The sequence below is a fragment of the Nomascus leucogenys genome, chromosome 17, assembly GCF_006542625.1.
Source record: "Nomascus leucogenys isolate Asia chromosome 17, Asia_NLE_v1, whole genome shotgun sequence".
Taxonomy (NCBI): Eukaryota; Metazoa; Chordata; class Mammalia; order Primates; family Hylobatidae; genus Nomascus; species Nomascus leucogenys.
In genome coordinates this window covers 84,736,580-84,755,890 of record NC_044397.1, presented here as the reverse complement: position 1 = coordinate 84,755,890, position 19,311 = coordinate 84,736,580, and the positions used below count along the sequence as shown (strand labels likewise).

The window sequence follows — 19,311 nt, the reverse complement described above, 5'->3', positions numbered from 1 at the left end:
CCTTATGCCCCTGAAGAAAAATCAAGAGACCCAAACCAGACCAGGCGCAGTGGCTCACACCCGCAATCCTAGCACTTTGGGAGGCTGAGGCAGGAGAATCACTTGAACCCAGAAGGCGGAGATTGCAGTGAGCCGAGATGGCGCCACTGCACTCCAGCCTGGGTGACACAGCGAGACTCAAAAAAGAGACCCAGACCAGGATTACGAATGAGGCAATTTATTAACCCAGCATGGTTTGTTCTAATGCTTCTTGTTGGCAGCTGCCACCTGTGGGAAAAGATGGAAGAATAAAAGTTGGTCAAGGGGGTCTCTGCTGGGGCACTTTCTAACAGCTACCTACTACCCACCAGAGGTGGGCACCCTGATTTGTGGTTTCAAATGCGTCTATCTCATCTAACTCTCACTGTGGGTATTCTCCCATTTTATAGACGTGGAAACTGGGTCTCAAGGGAGTGGCCCGGCACAGTGGCTCACACCTTTAATCCCAGCACTCTGGAAAGCCGAGGCAGGTGGATCACCTGAGGTCAAGAGTTCGAGACCAGCCTGACCAATATGGCGAAACCCTGTCTCTACTAAAAATATAAAAACTAGCCAGGTGTGGTGGTGTATGCCTGTAGTCCCAGCTACTCGGGAGGCTGAAGACAGGAGAATTGCTTGAACCCGGGTGGCAGAGGTTGCAGTGAGCCGAGATTGCGCCACTGCACTCCAGCCTGGGAGACAGCAAGACTCTGTCTCAAAAAGAAAAGAGAAGGGAGTGGCAGAGTGGAGTCCAAATTCCGCCCACTGCCGTGTAAGAAGGCCAACATCCAACCACCAGCAATGATGTGTGCGCCAGGCCCCACTCTGCCTGGAAGAGCTTTCTCCTTCCAGGCCACCCCCAACTCCTAGAGGGCTGACACCTTCCATTCTTTTGTGACACTAGACTGACTAAATGCTCCAAGGCTCCTAGGAGGCCTGAGTCAGTGATACAGAATTGAGCTCATGCCAGGCCCTGGGTGGTCCTGCTGTACTACAGCTCACCTCACTACCATGCTTGAGGTGGCCAAGGGTAGATTTTGGCCACAGGGAGGCCAAGACAGGAGACTGTTGCACCAGGGCTGTGGCCACTCTGCCCCGGTTGTCGGCCAGCCAGGATCTGAATGGAGACCTGGGTTCTGAACCAGCCCCCCTCCCTTATCTCCAACTCTCCCAAGCAGCCCATGTGATGCTCAGTACGCATGAGGACTAAGGGGAAATATCGCAGGCTGACCTGGGGAGGGGGAGTCATCTGTGGGTACAGCTATGTGCTCCACGGATAGATGCCCAGTGGCACCTGGGCTGGAGTTCCCTCCAAATTTTTTCTTTTTTTTGAGACGGAGTTTCGCTCTTGTTGCCCAGGCTGGGGTGCAATGGCGTGATCTCGGCTCACTGCAACCTCCGCCTCCCGGGTTCAAGCAATTCTTGTGCCTCAGCCTCCCGAGTAGCTGTGATTACAGGCATGCGCCACCATGCCCAGCTAATTTTGTATTTTTAGTAGAGACAGGGTTTCTCCATGTTGGTCAGAATGGTCTTGAACTCCTGACCTCAGATAATTCGCCTGCCTCGGCCTCCCAAAGTGCTGGGATTACAGGGGTGAGACAGCACAGCCGGCCTGCCTCCAAATTTCTAAGCAGCCCCAGCAGGAAAAGTCAGTCAGAACTGTTCTTTCTCCTGTCCCTGGGCAGCCCTCCTCTGACCCCGCCAGCACCCTGGGCTGTGCCCTTCAGAGAAGGAAAGAAGTCTATCTGACAAAGCATGGGCTTTGGAAATGCTTGGGCAGTGACTAAAATCTGACAAAGCATGGGCTTTGGAAATGCTTGGGCAGTGACTAAGCGACCCAGCCCCGCCCCAAACGCAGGCCTCACCTGTCCGGCGATTCTGTCCAGATCTCTCTGTCCCTGAGGTGTCAGTTTGCGGCCCCTGTGGGGAGGGAAGGGTCGTGTAGGCCCCAGTGAGCACAGGTCCTGTTCTCAGCCCCTTCCCTCCCGGTTGTGAGCCAGGCTTCTCAAGAAGCCACCTGCTGCCAGCCAAGTCCCAGTGAGGGCCCTAGTCAGGTGCATTCTAATGAGCTGGGGGCAGTAGTGGGAGCCCCCCTGGGAGCTGACGGGGTGTCGTTTGTGCAAGCATTAGATCAAAAGCCCCGAAAAATCAATTGGGAAAAGTTAACAAGCAGGCTAATGAAAGCAGACAGTCGCTAAATTACCTTCCTGGAGCCTGGGCTAGTCAGCCAGAGAGGTCGGGGTGAGGCCCCTTGCTGTTCGCTTTTCTGCAGAATCCCCTCCTGCCTGCCTCTGATAGGAGAGGCCTGAGGGGCTGGGCAGACTATGCAGGACCATTTGTTGGGGAAGTGATGACCGGGCCCCAAGGCTGCTCCATCAATGCAGCCCTCCCTACCCTGCTTACCCATCTTGGTCCTTTTCCACCATTTTCAGCCCCTCCAGGGCTTGGAGGACCCGGCGGGCCACACTCTTGGAGCCTCGGCTGAAGTGGCTGGGCATGACGCCGTTTCTCTGACGTCCCCCATAGATCTTGGTCATGGAGCCAACCCCAGCGCCACCCCGGAGGTACAGGTGCCGCGCTGTGGAAGCTGGGGGTAGTGTGAGAGGGAGATTTAAGGGTCTTGATCAAGGTCTCAAGTAAATAATTCCTTGTGTGTAAACAGCTAATTCTCACTGTTTTATCAGAAGGGAAACTGAAAACACACACTAACACCCAGAAACTGACAGCCCCCTCTCCTCACCCACCCCCCGGCTACCTCTTCCTCGACAAGCAGCCGTGCACCCTGGGTGGGCACTCCCACCATCCAGGGCCAACTTATTTAGTGGTTACTGTCCCAGCAGCACTGCTGTTGAATTGAACCTGAGGTTATGTAGGGGTAGAGCCTAGCTGTGACCATCTCCACGGGCCCCAGAGAAGCAGGAGTGAAGAGACCTATCGCCACTCTCTGGGCCACTTCAGTCTGGAGAGCTCAGGATAGCAAGGGCAGGGCAGACACTCTGTGCAGTGGATGCCCCCCGCTTGGAATGTGTACCAGCCCCTCTGCGGACACAGGGAAGGCTGGGTTGGGCAAATCTCTGGTCCACCCCAGCCAGCCTCCTTGCCTGCAAAAAAAGGTCCGTAAAATTCAGTCGAGACACCAGCCTCCCCAGAAACGCTTGCACGCTTCTATTAACTGGAGAACACATCTGCCAGGCCCCGTGCCAAGTGCTTTTCAATCTCTCCACCCCGCTTCACCTGAGGGCCCGGAGGTTACTGTGAGGACTCAATGGGTGTGTCAGGTGCTGCTCTCCTTTAAAGAGTGAAATCGAGGCGCCAGAAGGTACTCACTGGCTCCATGTCACACAGCTCTGAAGGCACTGCCCTGTCCTGGCACTGTGATGGCACTGGGGCCCACATGCAGGAAGCACCCAGATTTCAGCCATCACATGGTCCCGCCTAGCTCTGGAGCTCAGAGCAGAGTCTGGTTTGTTCCTGGGACCCAGAGATCAGCAAGTTGGTCTGAGTCTGCTCAAGTGACTTCTTTCCTCTAGTTCTAAAGATCAAGTGGGGAAATTGGGGGTTCTTCCATAATTGCCAAGTGCCAGGCAGTATTCTGTGTGGGGTGGGCTGCTTCTGCCCAGAAACAGTTCTTGTATACCGCTTGTTCCCAGCCCCCTCCTGCCCTGAGATCAGGTCCAGATACAGCCAGCCCTCCATATCCACAGACTCAACCAAGGGTGGATCAAAAATATTCAGGTGAAAAAAAACGACGATTCAAAACAGTGTAACAATTACTTACACCGTATTAGTGCTTTTTTTTTTCTTAAAAAACAAAAAAAGGCCTCATTCTGTCACCCAGGCTGGAGTGCTGTGGTGTGATCATAGCTCACTGCAGCCTCTAACTCCTGGGCTTAAGCAATCCTCTTGCCTCAGCCTCTTAAGCAGCTGGGACTATAAGTATGTGCCATATCTGGCCTGTATTAATCTATAAGTAATCTACAGATGATTTAAAATATATGGGATCAGGCCGGGCACAGTGGCTCATGCCTGTAATCCCAGCACTTTGGGAGGCTGAGGCGGGAGAACCACCTGAGGTCAGGAGTTCAAGACCAGCCTGGCCAACATGGTGAAACCCCATCTCTACTGAAATTACAAGACAATCAGCCAGGTGTGGTTGGCACAACCCCTGTAACCCCAGCTACTTGGGAGGCTGAAGCAGGAGAATCACTTGAGCCTGGGAGGCAGAGGATGCAGTTCGCCAAGATCATACCACTGCACTCCAGCCTGTGTGACAGAGTGAGACTCTGTCTCTAAAGTAAAACATCTACATAGGATATATGCGAATATTATACCTTTTTTTTTTTTTTTTTGAGACAGGGCATCATTCTGTCACCCAGGCTGGAGTGCAGTGATAACAGCTCACTGCAGCTTTGACCTCCTGAATAGTTGGGACTACTATTGCAGGCCACCATGCCCAGCTAATTTTTGAAGAGACCCAGTTTTGCCATGTTGCTCTGGCTGAACTCCTGGAGTGAAGTGATCCACCCATCTGGCCTCCCAAAGTGCTAGGATTACAGGTGTGTGCCACTGTGCCAGCCCCGATGTTTTTTTTTTTGAGACGGAGTCTCGCTCTGTTGCCCAGGCTGGAGTGCAGTGGCGCAATCTCGGCTCACTGCAAGCTCTGCCTCCCGGCTTCATGCCATTCTCCTGCCTCAGCCTCCCAAGTAGCTGGGACTACAGGTGCCTGCCACCACGCCTGTCTAATTTTTTTGTATTTTTAGTAGAGATGGGGTTTCACTGTGTTAGCCAGGACGGTCTCGAACTCCTGACCTCGTGATCTGCCCGCCTCAGCCTCCCAAAGTGCTGGGATTACAGGCGTGAGCCACCGTGCCCGGCCTCTGGCCCTGACATTACACCATTTTATAATAAGGGTGAGCATCTGTGGACTTGGGTATTGGAGTTCATCCTGGAACCAATGCCCAGCTGATACTGTACAACCATGCTCCGCTGGGGGCCAAGAGCACAGCCCCGCTGTTGTCTCACTACCTCTGGCATCTGCTCACTTTAAAATCCCCACCTCACTCCAGGCCCTACCCCCTACGCCACTGCCTGGTAATAAGTGCCCATAACCAGGACCAATAGACAGAGTCACTTGGTATAAGCCACCCCCCCACAATCTTTCTGCCAGAGAGTGACATCACTGGAAACCTCCACCCTTTCAGACCAGCTCAAATGCCCAGCAGCTGCTGCCATCCCTCTGGGCCCTGTAGCTGGCTGTGCCCTGGGGATCTGGGTGGAGACCTGCTCTCCCATTTGAACTACAGTACCCAGGACTGGGGAAAGCAGGACAGCTTTTCCTGTTATCTTGCTTTATTTTTTTTTGAGACGGAGTCTTGCTCTGTCGCCCAGGCTGGAGTGCAGTGGCACCATCTGGGCTCACTGCAAGCTTCGCCTCCCGGGTTCACGCCATTCTCCTACCTCAGCCTCCCGAGTAGGTGGGACTACAGGCGCCCGCCACCATGCCCGGTTAATTTTTTTTTTATTTTTAGTAGAGACGGGGTTTCACCGTGTTAGCCAGGATGGTCTCGATCTCCTGACCTCGTGATCCGCCTGCCTCGGCCTCCCAAAGTGCTGGGATTACAGGCATGAGCCACCACACCCGGCCCGTTATCTTGCTTTTTAAGAGTAAGGCACACACTCCTAAGCGCAGAAATGCCCAAAGCAGCTGTGCACCAGAAATGGGACACTCAGCCTCAGTCTTGTTGGGTTGGGACCAGCGCCCAGAGCGGTCAGACAGGGGCTTGAATCCCGACACCGTTCCTCCTCAGAAGGGACACAGGACCCACCTATCCTCCAGGTGGTTTGTGCTGTGGTACTTAAGGAGACACTTTACTTAAACCTTGAGCACAGTGACTGGTAGAGAACAAGCTCTCATAAAGCCTATTAGGTTTTTTTTTTTTTTTTTTTTTTGAGACAGAGTCTCGCTCTGTTGCACAGGCTGGAGTACAGTGGTGCGATCTCAGGCTCACTGCAACCTCTGCCTCTGGGGTTCAAGCAATTCTATCTCAGCCTCCCGAGTAGCTGGGACTACAGGCGCCTGCCACCACGCCCAGCTAATTTTTGTATTTTTAGTAGAGACAGGGTTTCACCACATTGGTCAGGATGGTCTCAAACTCCTGACCTCAGGTGATCTGCCTGCCTCTGCCTCCCAAAGGCCTATTCGGTTCTTTAACGGAGGCTTACATTTTTCTTAAGGCTGTATAAAAACCTTTTGGCATGGAGAACCTTGGTCAGACACTACAAGCTCCTCCCTTGCTATCCCAGTTCATGCTAATTATTTTTTTCTGACCCACTAGAAGGGAAAGGAAGGGTTATTAACTTCACAAATGTAAGAGTTGAAATACCGCGTTCTATTCTATTAAAACACTGACCTTTTTCCTTACCCCCTAGAGACCCAGGTTCCAGCCCCAGCTTTTGATGTGGAGCTGCACAAATCCAGGCCACCCTATCTGGCCCTCATGAGGCCAATTGCGAGCAAGCTGCTGTCACAAATGGGTTCTCCTCCAGTTCTTCCATGCTAGAGGCCTGCTCCTCTGCTGTGTGCATTCTTGGGATGGCAACCCACTCCTCTCAGGAACCCCTGTCCAGGAATCACCCCCTACCTGGAACTGTAAAGGAGGCCACCCCTCTCCACTCTACTGTGAGTTCACGGTCAAGGGAGAGCAGCTGTGTTCCTGCTAGACCGAGAGGAAGGGTCCCTCTGGACTTGAGCACGGGGCAGACCAACCAAGCACGGCTTCTTAGGAGTCATCGCAGCTCAGCGAAGTCCAGACTGGTGGTCCCATCCCGACCTAGAGTCAAAGGCAGGGAAGAACTCCCCCAGCACACTCTAGCTGACCCTTCTCTGCCAAACTTGTTAAGAAACCACTTTCCTGACCTTGATTCATCCCTTAACTCATTTCTGTGACACCTCCCAGTCTCATTCTTTCTACTGTCACAGCACAAGTGGGTGCCCAGCCCCACGCAGGAGCCAGAGATGGAGCAGCCTCCAACCTACAAGAAGTGTTTCCAGACATCCCAATTCAGCAGCTGCTTTCAGACGCACACCAGGACACCAAACTAGACTCCCACATCTCTATCTTCAGCAGGTCCTTTAGAGAATTAAGACAGCAAGACGCTTGTCCAGCCGGGTGCGGGAGCTCACGCCTGTAATCCCAGGACTTTGGGAGGCCGAGGCGGGCGGATCATGAGGTCAAGAGATCAAGAGCATCCCAGCCAACATGGTGAAACCGTCTCTACTAAAAATACAAAAATTAGCTGGGTGTGGTGGCAGGCGCCTGTAGTCCCAGCTACTTGGGAGGCTGAGGCAGGAGAATTGCTTGACCCGGGAGGCAGAGGTTGCAGTTAGCTGAGACAGCACCACTGTACTCCAGCCTGGTGACAGAGCAAGACTCTGTCTTCAAAAAAAAAAAAAAAAAAAAAAAAAAGCCTGTCTAGGTCTACCCTGCACCACCCCCTTCATAAAGACCCCTGGCGGCCATCCCTTGAACATCCAGTGAGAGCAAGTCTTTGCGGGTTCTTCCTCTACCTTGCCCTGCCCCTACACCACTGCCTTGGGACTGTTACTCCTACAGCTCTGCTCCATTTCCAGACCACCCTCAGGAGGGCCCCATCTTCTGCCATGGGCCTCTTTACCCCCAAACCCCAGGATTAAGACCTGTCTACTTCACACTCATTCCTACAGGTCTCCACAATTTGGCCCTGCTCAGCAGGGCCTCAGCTTTAGCACACTTTAGCCTCAAATCTGAGGGGGCAAAATAGGCCAGACTCTTATGAGTAGAAAAAAAGGAAATATAGCAGGGAACCTAGTTTTGGACAGAGCCACCCTGCCAAAGCCCTCCCAGGGTGACTTGCAGCAAGTCACTTCGCCTGTCTGCACCACAGCTTTCTCTTTGGTAAAACAGATCACTCCCATGACTAGTATAAGCTGGCTGCGAAACTGGGCGGAACATGTTAAACTCTAGAATAGAGGCTGGTAAACTTTGCCTGTAATCCCAGTGCTTTGGGAGGCTGAGGCGGGAGGACCGCTTGAGCTTGGGAGTTCAACATAGTGAGACTCCATCTCTACAAATAAAAAAAATTAGCTAGGCATGGTGGCTGACAGGCACCTGTAGTCCCAGCTACTTAGTAGGGTGGGGCAGGAGGATCACTTGAGCCCAGGAGGCTACAGTGAGCTATAACTGTGCCACTGCACTCCAACCTGGGTGACAGGGCTAGACCCTGTCTGTGAAAATAAATAATAAAGGGTCAGGTAGGAAATATTTCAGGCTTTGCAGTCTACAGCTTCTGCCACAACTACAACTCTGCCCTTGTATATGTAGATACATGGGGGTGGCTATATCCCAACGAAAGTATACACAACAGGCCGCTGGTCTACCACACAACCATCCTAGGCTGCTAGGGCAGCTGGGCAAGTGAGGTGTAAAAGAGGCCTTTGGGGTACTCCAAGTGACAGAGACCAGTAGGCAGGCAGAAGATGCACATCCTGCTTGAGGTTTCCAGGCAGGGCCACTGTCAGCTGCAAGGGACCACAGCAACTCTACCATGACCAGCAGATGCAACTAGGTTTATTACCCAAGGTCTTAATCCCATCTCGTTAATCCCTCCCCATGCAAAAAAAAAAAAAAAAAAGTACAAGACACATACACTCCTACTTTGGAGGTATTTGGTATGTGCAGAATGTGTCTTCACCCCAGCAAATGAGAAAGATTATTTTTCCTAATCCTAGATCCAAAGCTGCTCTGACCTACTGACCCTTGAGGCACTGCCAAAGCAAGATGGGGGGACAGGTGGAGAGGATATGTAAATTCTAGGCCTTGTCATTGATGTGTGCCCAGGGAAGTCAGCTTCTCTTCATCCGCCCCATTTTCTGTCTAAAACAGACGGTGGGTAGGTGATACGCCAGCAACCCTACCCACCTCAGCAAGTTCATCTTTCAGTCCTCAGAGGCCGTGGCTGAGTATTATGCTGGTCCTCTGTGCTCACTCCATGGCCTGAAAGAGTGGGCCCCAATAGACATTTGAGGCACAAGTGTACCACAGATCTACAAAATGCTTCATATTCTGAAGGGCCAAGCAACCTGTACCAAGGCCAACTCTTTTCAGGGTCATTGAGGAGTTTTGCCAATTTCCAAACCCTGCTTCCCACCTACCTCTTATCTGGGGACAAGCTGTGGTCAGGATGGAGCCCCCACTTCACAGAGAGATAAGGTTTAAGATTGGAGAGGCCGAGGCCCCTTAGTGAAGGTCCGTGCTAAAGCTGCCACCTTGACATAACACGGCACTGCCACCGCCCACCCTGTTAGGTTTTCCTGAGAGTGAAGATTTAGTGAGTACTGAAATGTCAAGACACATGAGAACTAACACTAGTCAGGGACTGTACCTAAATTATCATTGGAAGATCGAAAAGAGACGGGACTGGCACGAGACTGCAAGGTGTCCATAAGGTCGGAAATTGAGATTTAAAGCAGGGACTGACCTGGCTAGATCTCCAACCATTTAGTTAGAAACAACCTGTCAGAGACATGGAGAAGGCTAACTTGATAATCTGAGCAATAGTAAAAATAACTGACTTTTTCCTGAGTAACTACTACGCAACAGACACGTTCTAAACACTCTGCTTTAAATTCATTCAATCCTCGCAATACTCTCGTACTGGTACAATAATTAGTCCCATTTTGGGGATGAGAAAGTGGAGGCACAGGCAGGTTAACCAACTTGCCAAAGGTCACACAGCCAGACGTAAAAGATGGATCCAAACCCAGGGAGTCTGCCTCCATGTATATAGAAAGGATTAAACCATCTGTAAGCAAAATATGAACATTCACCTGTCTCTGGTTTCCCCTGAAGCTCAAAGCCACAGGTCCTCCTCTCACAAAGCTCTTAGAATGTAATAAAAACTTGGAGTATCAAGTTATTGAATGTCACATCACACACGGCAAGTTGTGACACAACCAAGGGTTTCTCTCCCTCTTGGGGCAGGAAAAAGCTCAGAGGAGACACGGAAATATGGTTTGTGCCGGGGTCACCCAGCTCCCCACTCTCCAGCCAAAGACCTAAGTTCCTCACCAGCTCGCGTGTAGAACCAGTTCTCATCGTAGGGAGCAAGCTCTTTGTGCTTGGCCAGCTTGACGGTGTCCACCCATTCGGGGACTTTCAGCTTCCCGGACCTAAGACCGAAACATGGGAAAAGCACGATCCAGTCATCTCCACAAACTACCCCACATCCCAAATGCCCTCCCCTCAACATAACTATGATGTGCCCAGAGTACAGAGAGGCTGGAACCGGAACACAAGCCAGGCCTCACGCTGAAAGGAGCCACGGAGGTCCCAAACAAGTCTCCCCTGCCGGGACCGGCAAACACTGGGGCTCAGACGGGCAGGCCAAGGCGACAGCCTCCACCCGTTTTGAACCTCAGTCCCCAAACTCACTTTTTGAGGAAGGCTGCCAGAGCTCTGACGAACTCCTGCTGGTTCACGTCTTTTACAGTAACTCCAGGCATCTGCGGGAAAAAGTCAAGCAAGTGAACACAGGCCTGGCGGAGACGACTGCCAAGGGCACGGACCCCATCCCAATCCTTTCGCTCCAACGCATCCTAAACCGGGGTACACCCGTTACTTCCCACGGCCCCTTCAACGCCGGGCTCCGGCTCCTGCGGGTTCGAAGGAGCTCACCGACGCCCACGGCCTCTCTGGATCGCACTAATACAGCCTGGCCCCCGCGTGTGAGGATCCTGCGCGACCCCACTCCCCAGCCCCGGGACTCCGGACGCCCCACGCACCCCACCGCTGCCCCCCAGGGCCCACGCTCGCTTCCCGGACGGCGCTGACCGGGCATGTCCGGGCCTGCCGCTCGCACGTGGCCGCGGCTCCAGGGGGCGGGACGGGCCCGCGCCGGGCGCCTCGGAGCCCTCAGGCAAGCGCTCTGAGGCTTCGGCGTCCGGCCCTGCCGCCTCGCGCCCAGTCCAACTCGGAGCCCTCGCTTACCGTGCGGCCTCCGCGCTGCCAGCCAGGGGAAAGGGAGCGACGGGGTTTCCCGGGCGCACAAGTCGGGCTTCGGGTCTCGCGAGAGTTCCGAAAGCTCGCGAGAACGAGGGTAGAAGCTGAGGCTCCGCCTCTCTCAGGGCGAAAGTGGCTTCGTCCCCGCCTAGATGGGAGGATGTCTAGTGAGGGGTGGAAAGGTAAAGGGGAGGGCCAAGGTGTCGGGCGTGGAGGCCTGGGTTTCCTCCCGCCTTTCCTTCTCCCGGAGTGTAATAGAGGATAGAGAGCTCCTGTTCGGAGCTGGGGGAACTTGGCTTCGTTTGCGTCGTTCGTGGCTGGAAGGAACAGTGGTGGAGAAGACTATGATGGCGAAAGTACGGGGCAGGTTGGGTGGGCCACAGCTGGCGCCCTCCGGCCAAACAACCCCTTTTCCGGGTGGAAGTGGCTGTTTTCTGGCCGGAAGTGGGAGTAGTAAGGGCGGAACTGTGACAGGGAACCTAGGGGAAGGGCGAGGAAGAAATGTGGCTATCATCTTCCGTCCTTCACCGCCAGGAGTCGCGAGAGCGGGAGACGGAAGCCCCACCCTTCTCAGGGCGGAAGTTGCTTCAGCACAGCCGGGGCCAGCGAAAAGGGAATGAGGCGCTGGAGGAGGGGAGGAGATGAAGGCGGGACAAAACGGCAGAGGCGGGACCTTAGCAGAAGTTAGTTCAGCTCTGCGTTCTAGTGTCGGAGTCTGTTCGCTCAGCCCTTACTTTGCCAGTTTAGATTTACCTGCCCTGCTGACCTGTGTAGGTTTAGGCAGTCCATTTGCCCTCTCAGGGCTTGTCTCACCATTAAAAAAAAAAAAAAAATGAGATCCCCGTTGCCCATTTAAAGTGGCTGCTCTGGTTCATGGCGCGTCACATGCTCTAAAAAATATTTTTTGAGTGCCTGCTTTGTGCCAGGCACAGGTAAATATTATTTGGACATTTATCGTGGCTGTTACTGTAGTGTTACATGCATGATCTCATTTAATCCTTACAAGGCCCAACAACTAAATAACATGTGGTCCAATAAAATTATGTTAACTTGTTGCAAAAAGGAAACACTGAAATGTGTGTAGCTATTTTCTTATGTTGGAAAGACTGAGAATCTAAAACATCAGAGCAAATATTAGAATTTTACCCCACACTGATACTGTGGCTGCAAAATGTGTTAATTATTAATAAGTCAAGACTCGTATCTGTGAGAAAAGTTAAAACCAACCATGCTTCTAGCATAAGATCATATATTTAAATCAAGGTTTTACATTCATGTAGAATGTTGTTGAAACCTATCTCATACTGTTTCTAAAACTTGAGAAAATATTTTCATTATCTCAATTATTTTTCCAGAACCAACACATACATATTTCCATATGTACTCAAAGTGGGTAATATATGCATGTCTAACTGGAAATCTCCATGTACTTGGGTAATTTATATTCACTTTTTATAATTTAATTAATTAATTATTATTTAATTTTTTTTTTGAGTTGGAGCCTCGCTCTGTCGCCCAGGCTGGAGTGCAATGATGTGATCTTGGTTCACTGCAACCTCCGCCTCCCGGGTTCAAGCGATTCTCTGGCCTCAGGCTCCCAAGTAGCTGGGATTACAGGCGCCTGCCACCACACCTGGCTAATTTTTGTATTTTTATAGTGACGGGTTTTCACCATGTTGGCCAGGCTGGTCTTGAACTCCTGACCTCAGGTGATCCACCTGCGTCGGCCTCCCAAAGTGCTGGGATTACAGGTGTGAGCCACTGTGCCTGGCCCCTACTTTTAATAATTTCTAATACCAGTTCTGAATCATTTACACGTAATTCATTTGAGTCATTTCATTAAATTAAATTTTTTTTTTTAAAGCTCTCCAGAGGAACTCTGGAGTGCCTGACCAAAGGAAGAGACAGGGTGAATATAGGATTTTGGGAAGAGTGAAGCTTAGGTGAAATTTATATAAAGCAGAGTTTTGATGGACATAAGGCAAAGCAGGCATGTATTTATGCAATGGAGCTAACATCATTCCTGGGCTAGGAGCAGACGCAGGATTCTGTTTCCTTGGACATTAGAAAGTTTAGATAAATGTACAATGTTGTCTCTAAAAACTGCGTCTCTGAAGCTCTCACCTGAGTTGGAGATCATGACTGCTTCTCTGTGTCAAAGTGACTTAGACTTTCCAGGTAAGAACGAGATGTCCCATTTTCACTATTCTTACGATTTTAAAGATTTTTTAAAATTCTGGCAGTCTGTGATTTTAGAGAACACAGTTTCTCAGCACTGTGTCCCTGCTGTTAATTTTTGTACATGTTAGTTTTTACAGATTCATAATTGACAACTCTGTGAGGTGGTTATAGACCAGTCAGCTGAGCCTTAGAGTCAAGTCATTTGTCCAGGGTCACATAAGGTTAAAGCCTGAGCTCGGATTTGAAGCCACAACTGAAGATACTCAAGCTCTTGCAATAAACTTTTTTTTTTTTTTTTTTTTTTTTGAGACGGAGTCTCGTTCTGTCACCCAGGCTGGAGTGCAGTGGTGTGATCTCGGCTCATGCAAGCTCCGCCTCCCGGGTTCACGCCATTCTCCTACCTCAGCCTGTCGAGTAGCTGGGACTACAGGTGCCCACCACCACGCCCGGCTAATTTTTTGTATTTTTAGTAGAGATGGGGTTTCATCGTGTTAGCCAGGATGGTCTTGATCTCCTGACCTCGTGATCCACCCGCCTCGGACTCCCAAAGTGCTGGGATTACAGGCTCACGCCTGTAAATTTAGTGGAAAGTACAGAATTCCCATATTCCCCATGCCGACACACGGAGATGGCCTCCCTTTCTATCAACATTCCACACCAGAGTGGTACCTTTGCTACAATCAAGGAACACAATATTATCACCCAAAGTCCGCAGTTTACATCAGTGTTCACTCTTGTTGTATGTTCTGCAAGTTTTGGCAAATGTGTAATGACACGTATCCACCATTACAGTTTCATGGAGAATAATTTCATTGCCCTAAACAACACACGTTCATCCCTCCATCCCTCCAACCCGACAACCAATTATCATTTTATCATTTTATTGTTATCACAATTTTGCCTTTTTCCAGAATGTCATATAATTGGAATCATACATTTGGATTGGCTTCTTTCAGTTAGTAAGGCATTTAAGGTTCCACCATATCTTTTTTTTGGCGGGGTGGAGGGGAAGGGGAGGCAGACAGGGTCCTGCTCTGGAGTGCAGTGGCGCTGGAGTGCTGGGATTACAGGCGTGAGTCACCGTGCCCAGCCTCAATAAACTCTTTAAACACAGTTTTTTTTTTTTTTTTTTTTTTTTTTTTTTGAGAAGGAGTCTCGCCCTTTCACCCAGGCTGGAGTGCAGTGGTGCGATCTCGGCTCACTGCAGGCTCCGCCCCCCGGGGTTCACGCCATTCTCCTGCCTCAGCCTCCTGCGTAGCTGGGACTACAGGCGCCCGCCACCTCGCCCGGCTATTTTTTTGTATTTTTAGTAGAGACGGGGTTTCACAGTATCAGCCAGGATGGTCTCGATCTCCTGACCTCGTGATCCACCCGCCTCGGCCTCCCAAAGTGCTGGGATTACAGGCGTGAGCCACCGCGCCCGGCCTAAACACAGTTTTAACAATGGGTTGAGGCTGTAGTACCTACAAACAGTGGGATAGTACTCATCACTAAGAAGAAATGAGCTGGCTGGGAGCAGTGGCTCACGCCTGTAATCTCAGCACTTTGGGAGGCTGAGATGGGCGGATTGCCTGAGCTTAGGAGTTCTTGACCAGCCTGGGCAACACGGTGAAACCCCCTCTCTACTAAAATACAAAAAATTAGCCAAGAGTGGCGGCGTGTGCCTGTAGTCCCAGCTACTCCGGAAACTGAGGCAGAAGAATCGCTTGAACCCGGGAGGTGGAAGTTGCAGTGAGCTGAGATCTCGCCACGGCACTCCAGCCTGGGTGACAGAGCGAGACTCCGTTTCAAAAAAAAGAAGCTATCAAGCCATGAAAACTATGGTGGATTTGGGAGGCCGAGGTGGGTGGATCACTTGAGGTCAGGAGTTAGAGACCAGCCTGGCCAACATGATGAAATCCCATCTGTACTAAAAAAATACAAAAATTAGCTGGGTGTGGTGGTGCATGCCTGTAATCCCAGCTACTCAGGAAGATGAGGCACGAGAATCGCTTGAACCTGGGAGGCGGAGGTTGCAGTGAGCCAAGTGCACTGCACTCCAGCGCCACTGCACTCCAGAGCAGGACCCTGTCTGCCTCCCCCTCCCCTCCACCCCGCCAAAAAAAAGATATGGTGGAACCTTAAATGCCTTACTAACTGAAAGAAGCCAATCCAAATGTATGATTCCAACTATATGACATTCTGGAAAAGGGCAAAATTGTGATGACAATAAAATGATAAAATGATAATTGGTTGTCAGGTTGGAAGGATGGAGGGATGAACGTGTGTTGTTTAGGGCAATGAAACTATTCTCTATGAAACTGTAATGGTGGATACGTGTCATTACACATTTGCCAAAACTTGCAGAACATACAACAAGAGTGAACACTGATGTAAACTGCGGACTTTGGGTGATAATATTGTGTTCCTTGATTGTAACAAAGGTACCACTCTGGTGTGGAATGTTGATAGAAAGGCAGGCCATCCCTGTGTGTCGGCATGGGGAATATGGGAATTCTGTACTTTCCACTAAATTTTGCTATGAACATATATAATATATATATGTATTCATATGTATATGTATATGTGTGTATATATGTGTGTTGCATATATACATACACACACACAGATATATGAGACAGTCTTGCTCTGTCACCCAGGCTGGAGTGCAGTGGTGTAATCATGGCTCACTGCAGCCTCGACCTCCTGGGCTCAAGCTATTCTCCCACCTCAGCCTCCTGAGTAGCTGGGACTACAGGTGCACGCCACCATGCCCGGCTAAATTTTGTATTTTTTGCAGAAAGGGGGTTTTGCCACATTGCCCAGGCTGGTCTCGAACTTCTGAGCTCAAGCAATCCTCCCACCTTGGCCTCCCAAAGTTCTGGGATTAGAGGTGTAAGCCACTGCATCTGGCCCCTGAAGTTTTTTTTTTGCTGGGTACGGTGGCTCACAACTCTAATCCCAAAATAATAATAATAAAAAAAATACACACACACAAACAAAACAACTCTAATCCCAGCACTTTGGGAGGCTGAGGCAGGAGGATCGCTTGAGCTCAGACATTCAAGTCCAGCCTGGGCAACATAGTGAGACACTGTCTCTACAAAAAATAAAAATTAGCCTCACATGGAGATGTATGCCTGTAGTCCCAGCTACTCAGGAGGCTGAGGCTGGAGGGTCACTTGAGCCTGGGAGGTTGAGGCTGCAGTGAGCCATGACTGTGCCACTGTACTCCAGCTTGGGTGACAGAGACTGTCTTAGAAAAAATGGTTTGAGGTCAGAAAGTTCATGTTTTGATGAGGAGAGGGGCAGCATTGTAGTGTGTTAACTCAGTAGGAAAATATAATTCCTAAGGAATCAGAATGTATTTTACTCAGTCATTTATTCTGAGCTCCCAGGGAGGAGCTGCAGGCAGGCCCTGTGCTCTGAGAGTGCTTATTCTCTGAGGTGGAGACATAGGTGGACATAGATAGGCACAGCTCAGGGTGATCGGGACTATGAAGTAGGGACCAGTGGCCCCTTGGGAACATAGGGAACTCTGCCTGAGAGGCTTAACATATTATTTTGAGTTGGATGAAAAGGATGAACCTTGCTTTTGTGAAGAGTTCAGGATCTTGTGAAGGCCCATGCAGGGTAGGGGTTAAAGGACTGTATTTATGCAAATGTGTTAGGGCTGCAAAGCCAGCTACACAATGGAACAGGGGTGCAGAATGAGGCCTATGTGGACCAAGCAATGAGGGTCTGCGTATAGGCTGGATGGGGATAAGTGTATGACGTCAGTTCTACGTTGGACTAGAATTGAGGTCAGGAGGGGAGCAAGTTAACGTAGGGCTGAAGTGAAAGGAGCATGGATTCCCAAAGGGCAGAACGTGAAATAATCTCCTGAAATAAAACCTGGGTGGCTGTGGGAAGGAGTCTTGTGAGGAGAGAGAGGAACAGGGATGGTGCTTCATATTTGGGACTTCATTGGTTAAGTCTGCAGATTGCCAAGAGGGTACACAAAGAAGGTTTAGAAGGGAGATGATTTACTTAGTACTTTATTGGATCATGGCAATACCTTTCCCTACCTGTCACTGGCAAGTGGGAAAGGGGGCAGTGTAGGAAACAGTGCTCACAATCTATTATCTGTAATCTCTCAGAGCCGAGAAGAGGCCAGGAGCCTACTGGCTCCCCACAATCACAGGTGAAGAGTGCTGCACTTGAACAGGCAACAACTTAGGAGCATGAGCAACTCTTAAATCTGCGCTTTTCCCTAAGACTGACATCTGCAGAAGCTCTGGCCCTTTCCCTCAGGCATTAATAGGGGACCCTAATGAGTTGAAAGATAAAGTTGGCCTGGCCAGTGGTGTGAAAAGCCTTGCCCAGGCTGGGTCCTGAAGGAGAGGTGGGCTGCAGAGAAATGAGAAGGGCCTGTAAAGAGGGGTCTGCTTTCTAGTCTACTCCTTCCCCCAATCTCCATCACTTCCTCTTTTCCTCCCCTTTTCATGCCATCCTTTAACCCCAAATTATACTTTCTCTTTTACCCTTCTCAGCTCTGTGACCTTGGTGTACAGAGGACCCTTGGTCAGTGCTGAGTAGCAGTCTCAGCCACGTTGCATGTTGCAGTGCTTCCTTTCTCTGTGACTTTGTGGCCTTGGTCATCTGTCATTAGGAAAGCATGGCACACCAAGTCTTAGGCAGGTCTATTAAGGAGCAATCATATATCTAAGTTATAGCTAAGGGGAGGGAAGAAGAGTGTGAAGCCGACTTTGGTCTCCTGATATCTCAGTACCTCCTGAGAAGCGCTGCAGGTTTCTTATTCTGTAATCTGTTAGGGAGGAGAAGAAACCCACCCTCTCAAAATCCCAAACAAGAAAGAACAAGTTGTAATTGGATGTCATCACCATCAATCATCTTGAGTAAAACAAGGAGTGTAGGTAACATCAGGAAAAAGAATGAGTGATCAAGCACATCCCTTGAGCCCCTTCTAAGGGTGGGAATGGGAAGGGGGTCTCCAGATCTTCACGTCTTTGGAATAGCTCAGCAGGTTTTCCTATGTACCGAATGGTTCAAGGAGAAGGACTTGACACCAGAGGACTGAGAAACAAATGCAGGTAAGATCTTATTCTTAATGATATCTTGAGGAGAAAAATAAAATACTTGTTTGAAAAACTCTTTATTTGTATCTGTCTTCTGGAGTCCTGATTGGGGAAAGGAGTGGTGCATCTTTCATTCTATGCTTTTATTTATTTATTTTTATAGAGACAGGTTCTCCCCGTGTTACTCAGGCTGGTCTCAAACTCCTGGGCTCAAGCGATCCTCCTGCCTTGGCCTCCCAAAGTGCTGGGATTACAGGTATGAGCTACCACACCCGGCCCAGTGCTTTATAAACATTATTAACTAATTTGGAGCCTGGCAAAGAGAAGAAACCCTCCTCTGATATCTGCCTAGAAATTTCCCCTAAAACACTTGGACAAGTCACTTTACCTCTTTAAGTTTATTTCTTCACTTGTAAAATGGGAACCATCATGCATAACTTCCAGGGTTGCTGTGAGGATATGTGAATCAAATAGAGTGGGCACTCAATAAATGGTAACAAATTGTTTCTTAACCTTTAATGGATCCTTTGAAACTTGGACACATGAACCTCCCTAGTTGAGGAAAAACTTGTGATAAAGACTAACTTGATTCTTTCTATTCTGGTTAGCCTCAATTTCCCCATCTGGAAAATGTATCAAATTGGTATTCCATTGGCCAAAGCTAGCCTGAAAATATGTTTTATTTGGCACGTATAGAATTTAAAGAAGAAAAGTGAGCCAACCTTTGAAAATTAAGATGTTTTACATGGAAATCTAGTTTTCCAGTTTCTCTCAAAAAAATCAGAAGATGGAGCAACACTGAGTCCACATTCCTGCCTGGCAGTAATCTGCTAGGGCCAAAAGGAGGCTGCTCCTTAGGCAAGGCGTCCATTCTCAGTTTGCCAGGGTCCATCTGGCCTTCTTTACTCATTTATTTGATCTGCTCAGCCCTGTAGGCATTTCGATTTGTAGCCCCTCTAGACAGCTGGAAACTGTATGCCTGGCACAGAGCGGGCAATTAATCAGTGAATCCCCCACTA

At 50.0% G+C, this 19,311-nt stretch overlaps 1 protein-coding gene across 1 annotated transcript; it reads right to left on the bottom strand.

The window, feature by feature from the left end:
• Positions 1–201: 201 nt before the first annotated feature.
• RPS19 (ribosomal protein S19) lies at positions 202–11,414 on the bottom strand. Its single transcript, XM_030797158.1, has 6 exons — positions 11,043–11,414; positions 10,488–10,558; positions 10,125–10,225; positions 2,422–2,605; positions 1,884–1,938; positions 202–267 (listed from the first exon to the last, which is right to left on the bottom strand). The coding sequence occupies exons 2-6, from the start codon at positions 10,556–10,558 to the stop codon at positions 241–243; spliced, it is 438 nt and encodes a 145-aa protein (XP_030653018.1). The 5' UTR covers positions 11,043–11,414; the 3' UTR covers positions 202–240.
• Between the last annotated feature and the right edge of the window lie 7,897 nt (positions 11,415–19,311).

Excerpts from the sequence above, each read along its gene's own strand:
- RPS19 (XM_030797158.1), bottom strand. The coding sequence starts at position 10,558 with ATGCCTGGAGTTACTGTAAAAGACGTGAACCAGCAGGAGTTCGTCAGA. Across the intron at positions 10,226-10,487 it reads CTGGCAGCCTTCCTCAAAAA|GTCCGGGAAGCTGAAAGTCC; the intron begins GTGAGTTTGGGG and ends TTTCGGTCTTAG. Across the intron at positions 2,606-10,124 it reads CTGGTTCTACACGCGAGCTG|CTTCCACAGCGCGGCACCTG; the intron begins GTGAGGAACTTA and ends CACTACCCCCAG.